The sequence below is a fragment of the Limulus polyphemus genome, unplaced genomic scaffold, assembly GCF_000517525.1.
Source record: "Limulus polyphemus unplaced genomic scaffold, Limulus_polyphemus-2.1.2 Scaffold2660, whole genome shotgun sequence".
In the NCBI taxonomy this organism is placed as follows: Eukaryota; Metazoa; Arthropoda; class Merostomata; order Xiphosura; family Limulidae; genus Limulus; species Limulus polyphemus.
The window spans coordinates 49,633-61,073 of NW_013668270.1; the positions used below are offsets into that span (position 1 = coordinate 49,633).

The 11,441-nt window shown below is 32.5% G+C and overlaps 1 protein-coding gene across 3 annotated transcripts in view; it reads left to right on the plus strand.

The window, feature by feature from the left end:
* Positions 1-11,441, plus strand: part of LOC106467557 (copine-3-like) — a 44,216-nt gene that overhangs the window by 30,915 nt on the left and 1,860 nt on the right. For 2 of the 3 annotated variants that reach the window (XM_022395759.1, XM_013927918.2), the window contains exons 12-16: positions 1,055-1,188; positions 1,920-2,026; positions 3,077-3,210; positions 9,302-9,538; positions 9,895-9,970. In XM_022395759.1, coding sequence (XP_022251467.1) covers positions 1,055-1,188; positions 1,920-2,026; positions 3,077-3,210; positions 9,302-9,538; positions 9,895-9,970 — 688 coding nt within the window. Of the gene's footprint in view, positions 1-1,054; positions 1,189-1,919; positions 2,027-3,076; positions 3,211-9,301; positions 9,539-9,894; positions 10,284-11,441 lie in introns of those variants that run through there. The other variant, XM_013927917.2, reaches the window with a different exon arrangement.

An 11,441-nucleotide genomic window follows, 5' to 3' on the forward strand; every position in this document is an offset into this window, starting at 1 on the left:
ACAAATCCTTATATAAAAAAAAAAAAAAAAAAAAAAAAAAAAAAAAAAAAAAAAAAAAAAAAGTTACAGCTGGTTCAAGTCTGTTTTTGTTGAGAATTGGGCATACCTGGACTGGTATGAAAAAGTAGCAGGTCAGGCTAAATCTGAGGAAAATGCTAAGTCTGACCAGATATAGAAAATGTGCTCAACCTGGAAGAATTCCAAAGTAGTTTTGATTTCAAAATATAAAATATTTCTGCAGTTGTTATCAAACCATACATTGAAATTTTTGGCATTAAATTAACTCAGTTTTTGTGTTAAATGCTAGTTTCCCATGTTCAGGTTTGGTCTGGTCACTAGGGCACCATACTGTGAATCAAAGGGTTCATGGTTTGTGTCCCATTGCCACAAAATCACTGCAGACTTTGGGGCTATAGGTGCATTGTAAGAGTGGCATTCAAATCTCAGTATTTGATTAGAGTAGCCCAAGAAGTGGCAGTGGGTGCTGTTGGTTAGGTGGTTTTTTCTAGTCTGTCATTTTAAAATTAAGGACAGCTAATGCAGATAACCCTTATATAACTTAGTACAAATATCTAAAACAAACAAGCCCATGCTAATGTTAAGAATAAACTTTTGTGCAATAAAATTGGTTAACATAGTAAATGTACAAGAATAAATAATACCAATTATATAATGAAGACTAACTTATTTATATTTTTTATAACAGGTACATTGTTTTTATATTTTAAGCATTTTTTCTCTTTCTTATAATCTTCTAGCTCTTATGTGGTTTTTAAGAGCTATAAAATAACCCCTTTTCCTATGTCTGTGATCAAATTCTGTTGAAGAAGTAAAAGAAACCCTGATTTGCTGTACATCAGTGATAAATAGCTATATGAAAATTTTTTTGTTTATATTTTGAAAGTAAGAAAATATTTTAGTAAATTAATTGATTGAGATATAATTAGATACAAAAAGAAACATCATAATAATAATAAAAAACATGCTGATTTCTATTTTTTATTTAGTTCTTATGGCTTATAAGTCAAAAGTTAAACTTATTTTTACCTTAAAGGTAGCAATAGATTTTACTGCATCCAATGGTGATCCACGAGATTCCAGATCTCTACATTTCATACATTCTACAGAGCCAAATCAGTACATGAAGGGAATTTTGTCTGTTGGTAATGTTATACAAGACTATGACAGGTAAAGATTATTTTACAACAACATAATTGTAAAGAACTTATCATAGTTAATTTCAAAAGTTCTTATTGGGATCATGATGTTAACACTTTTCTCTTTTGCTATTATCTGTCTCCTTCTGTCTGTGTGCTGCTTCCTGCCCATCTCACACTATTCATATCTTTATCACTTAATCGTCTCTCCGCCTTCTATATTCTCAATCTCAAAAGATTATTAACAAAACTTCCTACAATCGTCTGCTTTTAACTTATTATAACAAAAACTGAACAATAATAAAACATTAACTCACAAAAATAAATTAATCAGTAATATATAAATCACACAGTCTTTTATATCTTGACAAAAAGTCTGTGTAAACTCAGCTATGCTTACGTTTTTGTTTGGATGGTGTGGATCAGTTTGCATAATGAGAAATTTGATAGTGACCATTTTAGACATTAATGAAGCAATCAAAGAGTGACTGGGTTATTTGTGTTTTAGATTCCCAAAAAAGTTTAAATTGTAATTTTTTTTCTGGAATTTGTAATATTGTCAGTGATCTTCATTTTTATTTTGATACATTGATACTGTGTTGGTATTATATTATATTGAAAAGTTTATTCCCCTACAACCTTGGAGTAAAGAAGAGAAATACTAAAATATCTGAAACTTAAATACCATCAGCTTCTTTTTCATTTGTTGAAGGTAATATCAGTATGTATTTATAATTGTATTAAAAAATATTTTTGTTTCAGTGACAAGATGTTTCCTGCCTTAGGATTTGGAGCTAGGATACCACCAACATGGCAAGTGTCTCATGAATTTGCATTGAATTTCAACATGAATAATCCATTTTGTGCAGGTCAGTTTGTACAAAACTACATACAAATTTAAACAATAATAAGAATATGATGTTTGGGATGGGGTGTATGCTTGAAATCTAATTCAAAATAATTTAGCTGAAAGTAATAGTAAAAAACTTGTAACCTTGTATCTAAGGAGTAGATATATATATATATATATATATATTTAGTCCTCAATATGTTTCACTTCAATAGGAAAAAAACATAACATGTAATCAATATTTTAAACTTTTTTTAACATATGAAACAATGAGTTAGCAGTAACAAATTATTCGGCAGAAAATTCTTTTAAAAAGTTTCACAAATACAATTTTTTTTCAATTTTTGTAGATACTTCCAGGCCCTTTGCATCACTAATTTGTACAATCAATGTAGAAAACAATGTGGGAAGTAATTATTAATTGATTGTGTACTTTATTTATTAAAGCTAAATAAACGAGAAGCTTTGTAATTTTGTTATATATATTGTAAACTGTAACATCTGTTACATTGATTCATTTGTAGAATCAAACAGATTGTTCATTTTCTCAGAGAACATATTATTTAAGAAGTTTGAGTTTTTCTGTGAGCAATAACTATTTTTTTAAATAAACATGTGAATCAAAAATAAAGCTTTTCATTTTATGATTTCTTCCTTAAAAGAATTAACAAACTTCAGAAGTATATATTTTTTAGGTTTTGAAGTTCTTATATAGAGTAATATTTATGTATTAAGGCAATATAAAAGAAAGTAATAAACATAACACATGTACTTTTATATTTGTGTATTTGTCTAACCATATATTGAGTTTGATGAGAACATTGAGGCCCTACATATTTGCGTTATCAAGAAACAAGTCTGATTGTATTGTATACTTTTTTTGTGGTCCTTTACTAAAACATTCTGATCAAATATGAAGAAAACTGATGCCTCTTACCCATGAACTGATATTTTATGTCCATACCTTTTTGTACCTTTGTATTTTGAATGAAATATTTGAAAGTGAATAAATTAATTTACTGTGTTTTGTAAAATGGCTAGTTGGCAATAACTTATTTTTCATTAACAGGTGTGGAAGGTTTAGTAGAAGCTTACCGTAATTGTTTATCCCAGATACAGCTATATGGCCCAACAAATTTTGCTCCTGTTATCAACCATGTGGCTAAGTTTGCATGGCAAGCTCACCAACAGCCTGCTCCTGATGTAGGTTCAATATGTGTTTGTGTACCAGTGTTTGTAAATCAGTCAGAATGTTACTCACAGTATATTTAGATTATTAAAAACAATTGAAAAAAATATAGCTTCCAAAATGTTACTACTTCCACTCCACCATAGCTATCTCGACCTTCATTTGCTCTCTATGCATTGGTAAACTTTTGAAAAGCACACCAGTCTTTTATACCCCTATATTTTTTAGGTCATTGCAGCAACATGTGCTGATCATGTGGCCACCCTCCACCAATTCCATTGTGCCCTCTATACTAGCACAGGTAGCTCCCTCTACCCTTGCGGCATAATCCTCACTTTCTCGATTGGCACTCTCATGTATAGATGTGTGTTTTACGTTCTTCATGTGACTGCACAATTTTTGATTGTGCTTGATTACCAATAATATCAGTTTTGAGTTCAAGTTTCTACTTGTTTGTTTTTGATATGTTTTTATTTCCCAGATTCTACTTTGTTCATATTAATCGGGTTTCTTATAGCAGTTGATAATTTTCCCACCATAAGTAAACAGTGGTTATAACACTAGGCCTCAGTCTCAGGTTTCATGATGTTTGCTGAGGAAGTAGACTTTTGTTCACAGGGAGTTCATATCTTACGTTCGGCTGGTTATTTTTCCTTGGACACACATGCATTCCCTTTATTGGATACTTCTCGACCAGTGGAAATTCCCTCACGATCCCTTGGACCATCCCATTTTTCTTGATTCCCCTGTGTTTTTGGGTCGGTGGTCAGTTGAGGAGGCTGCTCTCCATATCCACATCCTAGTAACTTGGCAGTTCATTAGGCTCTGTATCCTTTCCTGCAGGAGAGAATAGTTTTGGCTCTTTCTACATTCCACTATCATCAGCTTTATCACCTAGAAATGGAGAACCACATCCCAGTCTCTGTCTGGTCAGACTCTGGATTTTGTATATTGGGACAATGACTGACATGACTATTCTGACAGATCATGTTCCCTGAGTTCTGATTCCTGTGCCCAATTTCTCAGCAGGGAACACTGCATATTTGTATGTGTTTCCCATTCATTGGAATGCCACACTTTCTTCTTTTTAGTCTTCAGTTCCTCACCCTTCAGCTGTGGAGATAGGTGCTTTCAGTTAAGATTGGAGGGGTCTTCACCTATATGCCTACCCTCTGATTTGACTCATCTTCTGGGTCTTTTCCCTTATCCAGGCCAAACCTTGTTGTGCTCTGCTTGTTCTTCTGTATTGGCCACTCAGATGTGGTTCCCTCTGCTCTCTGGAGGAACACACCTTATCCTTTTCTATGTCCTGTCCACACCTCAGTCATCCCAGATCTAACATTTTTCTATCCAGACATCTCCACACTCCTTCTTTCGGAGTGACTTTTGTCTGGTCACATGTCTCAGCTCAGGGGCTTACCCCTATATGCCTACCCTCCTTTCAGATTCCTCCTCTTCTGGGTGTTTTCTCCAATCTAGACCACCTCTTTCTTGTGTTCTGTTGGTTGCCGGATTGGCCGGCTCTGACATAGTTCCCTCTGCTCTGGCTCTTCACAGAGCAACAGACTCTGCCCCTTTCTCTGTCCTGTTCACTCCTCTGTCCACCGCGATTGGTCATTTTTCATCCCAACATCACCTTACTCTATCTTTCTGTGTGTCTTTTGTCCAGTCCATGCCTCAGGTTCAGGGACTCACCCCTCATGTTGCATCTTTCATTGCCTACACCTTTCATCCTTCCTCTTTGTTTATGTACCAGAGGCATTAGTCTTGCTTCAATCTTCAGTCTTTTTCCAGGACTTCTGTCCCTCCTTTACTTCTGTTCCTCACCTGTCCCACCTCTTCATCTGATTGTTTGTTTAGGGTTTGTCTAATTTAGTTGTTCTTTATAGAGCTGCCCTGTCAAACTTCCTCTTCCAGAAACTTTCTCTTCCCTGGGTTGTTCCACTTTTTTCATCATGTTTCTTTTGTCCTCCCAGATTGGAATCTCCATATTGTTCTTCCTATCTTGTCTGGTTCTCCTTTTGAACCCATTGCAATTTGTTCCTCGTAAGATCTCTCCCACCTGGCATGCAGTTTTCATCATTCCCATTTTTATTACATCCATTACCATTTCTTGTATGTTTTTCGTTATCTGGATCCAGCATTCCTTCTTTGGACTTTGGCTGTCTGGGTAGGTTGTTTTACCTTTTTTCCTCTTTCTTTCCCTTCATTTTCCCTCCCGTATTCCCATTCTTTTCTGGATCATCTCCTTTGGCGAGTTTGTTTTCTACTCTGTTGTTTGGCTCGTATTGTCTCCTTTTGTTGTTCTCATTCCTGTCTCATTGTTCCATGGCATTCCTGTTTCCTTGGATCTTTCTACTATTACACTCAAGGGTTGGGTTTGTCAACTCTTACACCTGCCATATTTGGATGTGTCCCTGGCTGATCATCATCTACGTATTGTTTCTTCACACCTAATTCGTCATCTAACTCCATCTTTAGCGGCTTGACTCCACTGTCATTTGGAGGGGATCATTCAGGCTGGTATGTGGACAACTCACTAAACTTTCACCACTCCCTGCACAACTTTGCTGTATCTTCCTCAACAGATATCATCTTCACCTAAGAGTAAAAGTGTACCACTTTCAGTTTTTTGCCATTTGAAATAAAAATGGCTGATTTAGAGCAGCAAGAGTATGGGGTGAAAGAATGTGCAGATACATAAGAATTGGTTAGGCCACACAAAACTAGATTAGCAGTTTCTAGCTTAAGTTTTCAAATAAATCATATGTGTGGACGGTTATTATTCTTTGCCAATTTTAAAGCACAAACTAGCTAAATCTTATAAAGTTCTCCTAATTAAAGATCGTTTAGCATCACATAATATTAGTTTAAGCAATTAGCATAAATAATGATGATGCTTGATACAGTTGTACTAAGTGCATGTAGGTGATGAAAATAAACTTTTTATCTAGTTTCCATGGTGTTACTATAAAGGATGCTATTAACACTGTTTTAGAAAGGAAAAACAATCACCATATACTTTAAAGAATCTAGTTGGTTATGTAAAGTATAGGTCTGTTCCAAATAACAGGGTTGCAATCCTGAAGCTAATGTTGGTTACAATTGTGTGTCACTTTCTTACTTGCTGTGTTGACAAAAGGTCATGATATCTAATCAAAAAACACCTTAGGCGTGAAAAAAAAGGTTTGACCAAAAAAACATTGAGTTTGTTACTTAAAAGGAATGAAATCACAATTGTCTGCCAAACTGGTAAGCTACAGTTATAGCATTTATAAGAATTTTACAGCCAATATTCATTCATTAGTTAGCTTGCCGTGTATTTTGTTTTACTCACCATCAATTCCTAAGTTGAACAAAAAATGCGGGCTGGCTAACTAGTGAATGAATATTTGCTGTAAAGTTCTTATCAATGCTATAAATGTAGTTACCAGTTTGTCTGACAGTTTGATTTCATTCCTTTAAGTTGCACGTTCATTTTTTTTGTTTTTTCACGTGTAAGGTGTTTTTAATTAGATTTATCATATACAAATCACACATACACATGAGTGCATACAACAACTTTAGGAAATGCATATTTTTGTTAATGAAAATAGTTTGTATCGATATACCATATTTTATTTATATTAGATGTATATTTCGTTTCACAAAATATTGTACAGTTAGGCCAACAATGATAATAATTCATGCTCTGCATCATTTTAGTCTGAATTAATATCTGAAGTAAAACAGTTTAACATAGACTTTGAAACAATAAAATATTTTACAGCATTTTCTGTTAAATGAGAGGGTGGTTTTCGTGCAGACCACACTTGGCCTGTTCATGTATGGTTCTAGCCACGTATTCTATTTGTTTCAGCCCTACATGTCTTATCATCTTTACTGTGTGAAGAGCATACCTGTTCCAGAAGTAGTGCTTTACTGCACAGGTGTGTCTCGTATTTTAATTATGGCACACCTTTTTTTATTGTGGTTGCTCTCTGCTTGATTATTTGTTTTTGCACCTTGACCGGCCCCTCCACCTTTCCAATGTGGGATTCTAGGTATGGGGGAAGAGGAGGAATTAGAGTTTTGGAAGTTAACATTTTTTAACACTCAAAATGTATTTCTGATAGGTTACTTACCTCCTCTCACCCACTTCACATCCTTCCTCCCCACTGATTTGCCGTTTTTTTCAGGTTTGTATATGCCAATTGTTGAAAGTGAGGAATGTGCCACCAGGGTAGAGGGAGCTATCTGCGCTAGTATAGAAGGTGCAATGTGATTGGTGGAGGTAAAGTATGTATTGGAAATACATTTTCAGTGTTAGAAAATGTTAACTTTCGAAAGAACTTTTTGTCCTAACAATTTTTATTAGATTATAACTCCTACTTCTTCAAGCTTCACTTTGGCAAATAGCTGCATTTGATCATGCTGTTGTACATATCCTAGGCCTAAATATTAAGTACCCAACTATACAACAGGAGGTAATTTATGATGAGTTGGAAGCCACTTCTATTTTTTAACCTCTCTGTTAAAAGTTTGGCTCTGTTATTCCTGTAGAGTTTGTATGAACTTGAAAGCACTGAATGTGTTACATATATATGTATAAATGTTTTAGGCAAGTTTGTTCAATTGTCAGAAATATGTAAGTAGCTTAAAAACCCTGAAGTCAAGATTTATATAAATAATGTTGTTTTTTTTACAGTTAAAAAAGTATTTTCATTACTATATATATAATATTTTAACTTCATGGAATTACCTCAAGTATCATTTTAAAATTATTGTATTATTCATAAATTTTGTTTCTTTTTCTAGGCTGAAAGTTTTTTACTTTTTGATGGCATTTCAGGATATCTTAGTTCTTTAGTTAAATTATTATATTTCCTAAAGTAATGTGTGCAACAAATGCAGTTAAAATTTTCATTTAGAACTTAGACCAACTGTACCATATTCTAGGTATTTTATGTTTATTAGGCTCCGCAGTGGCAGGACAGTATGTCTGCAGACTTACAATGCTAGAAACCAGGTTTCATTACCCGTGCTGGACAGAACACAGATAGCCCATTGTGTAGCTTTGTGATTTATTACAAAAAAGAAAAAAAATTTGTTGATTAGTCTGAAGACTGCAATTTTGGGTTTCACTTCTGTATTCCCCATACAACATACACTCAACAATTTTGTAAGGTTGCTTAGTGTATATTTGATATAGGTATAAATGTGTTTGGCTACCAGTTAAACCACATTGTATATTAAAATAAGGGAAACAATATATTCCCTCATTAGTACAAATTTTCCTGTCATTAGGGTATGCATGAATTGAAAATAAATTAAATTTTGTAGATGTCACAAAGTTAACTTTTTGGAAAGTACCACATGTGAAACTGACAACTAGGTAATACATTCTTATCAGCAACTTGAAAATTTCATTGCAAGTATATTGAAAGAAATAGCAATGTATCTTTTAATGTGAAAACCACTACTTTATACTAAAATCAAAACCTCAGTGGTGCATTCATTTCTTACTTCAAACACTGACACCACAACATAGAATCAAAACACTGTTTTCCGTGTAACAAATATACCGCATAGTAAGTATTGTTCACAGTCTGCCATGTGCATCATAAAATAACATGATTTATGAAGATTTGAATTGTTCACTGGAAGGTCTGCTTCAAATAACTCTATGCTGTTTGTAGTGCATGTACATTGATGGATGCTTTAAGTAAAATTAAAACCTAAAGCTAATAACATCTGAGGTTGAAGCCCCCAAAAAAATTACAAATTATATTAATGGGTAAGAAATGGTTTGATGAGAGGTACTCATCATTTTGAGGAGAATAAAAGTCAGAATATTTTGATCTGTGCTTATGCAATTATCAGTGTATGTATATATATTGGAACTATTGTAATAACTCAAAAATATCTGTACAAAAAAACTGTCTTGACTGACACCTTAGATGCTTTGAAGACTTGGTGTTTCTTTGGATATAATAACGAGACATGACAAGTGAACTGATTGAACTATTCCTAAACAAGCATTTCACTATAATCAGATGTACTTCTTATCATAAGAAAGGGTAATTTTTTGTAGCCTTGAATTAAATAGATTTTTCTTTTTAACAGAATTACTTTGTGCTTCTACTCTTGACTGATGGTGTTGTAACAGACATGGATGAAACAAGAAGGGCCATTGTGTATGCTTCTCAGTTGCCAATGTCCATCATAATTGTTGGGGTAGGACAAGCAGATTTTTCAGCAATGAATTTTCTTGATGGGGATGATGGAGCTTTGAGATCGCCAGAAGGTCAACCAGTAGCTCGAGACATAGTTCAGTTTGTACCTTTTTACAGATTTGAAAAGGTTAGAACAAGTAAATTTTATTTCTAAACTGGCATTCAAAAATAAAAATTGAAAAGTTAAAATAAGATTAATAACCTTTGTTCAAAATTAATTATTATGATCAAGGAGTTTGTGATTAGTGAATTTTTTAAAAGGTAATTGGTATATTTATAAAAGTATAGCCATTTTCTAATGGGCCATTTATTCTAGAAGATTGTCCTGGAGATTTTATAAAACTTAATATTAGTAGGTAAGAATGTTTTACATCTTAGTGTTATAGCATTCTGTATATGAATATGTATTTACTGTTTTGTTTACTCTTTCTACAAAACTTAGATGTGAATGATAATTTAAAATTGACTTGTTTTTATATGCAGGGCCCGTATAGTTTACTTGCAAAGGAAGTTTTAGCAGAAATACCTCAGCAACTTGTTCAGTACTACAAAATGAGAGGTATACCTCCAAAACTACAAATCACTTGAAATGTGCACAAATATTTGTTAGTAATTATTAATATTTGAAGTGTGAAAGTGTCAGTATTTTTTCCATTATTTGTTTGTGCTAAGAAGTAAAGCTGTTTTATTTACATAAGTGCAATATATATTTGAAAAATGCATTCTTTTCAAAAATGTAATACATATACATGAAATATTAATTTTTTTCAAAACTTAATTTACATCAATGGAACGAATTATGTTAATATTTCAGCATTTTGAGTTATTATACTCAGCCATAATTTTTGAATTCATATGTGTTTCTACCTGTACACTCAACAGTTTTTATATTAAAAGAAAATAAATAAAAATAAATAAAAAGAGATCCAGGATTGCATACAAGTGTGGGGAAATCCTTTGGTTGACTGTGATTATTTTTCATACATTTAATATGTATATTATTGATTTTTACCATATGATTACATTTACCACAGTTGAATTTTTTATTACAAAGATTTTAAAGATGGTAAGAATTTTTGTAGTTTTTGTTTTTGACCAGTTAAGAAACCAGTTTTGCATTAAAGATACTATATTAATACAAGCTACATGTTACAGTTCAGTTATATTGAAAAGTGTGCTGGAATAATACTTGAGAAATTGTTTTAGTTAAGTTATAAAAATGCAGATTTGAAAATGATGTTTATAAAAAATAAAGTTCTTATCATTCAAATAATCTCAAAATTTTTAATCAAAGGATAGTTTTTATTCTTGATTTCCCTTTATTATGTTTATTTCTGCAGTTTTGTTGATTTAGAACACTATATTCTATTAATTCCATGTTTGTTGTAATTAAAATCTCTCAAACTACAGGAAGGATTTGTAGTTTGGTGACTGGCTGAGAATGAGTTGTAATTTTCATGGGCTAATGAATATTATAAAATAACTAGTAGCTATTATACTTGTCTTCTTGGTTATCAAGTTTACGAAAATTTATGATAGTCCAAAAAAGTAATTAATTTAATTTCTTATATTATGTACAGCAAAATGTAAATACTATAATTGACAAAATCAACAATAATTGGTAGTTTTAGTTTTTAGAAAAATATGTTCTAATCAAACTTAGTTTATGGGACCAAGTATCAGTTCAAAACATTTTAACTTTTTCACCTTAGAGAACTATTAAATGCTTTTCTAGGACCTCTTGAGTTGGTTAGCTGTTATATCCAACAATTTGTGCAGTATCTTCTAAATGAAGTCAGTATTTCCAGAGAAAATATAAATTAATGTGACATTAACCTAACAACTGTTGTTCATTAGAATCCATCTTTTTTTATTCCATGTATTCAAAGCATGGAAATATTTTTAGCATGTTTCTAGTATTATTATTAGCAACATTTATTTATATATATATATATATATGTGTGTGTGTGTGTGTGTGTATATATTTTTTTTTTTTACTCCTGAGAAAATATCAATCCGTGAAGAATTTA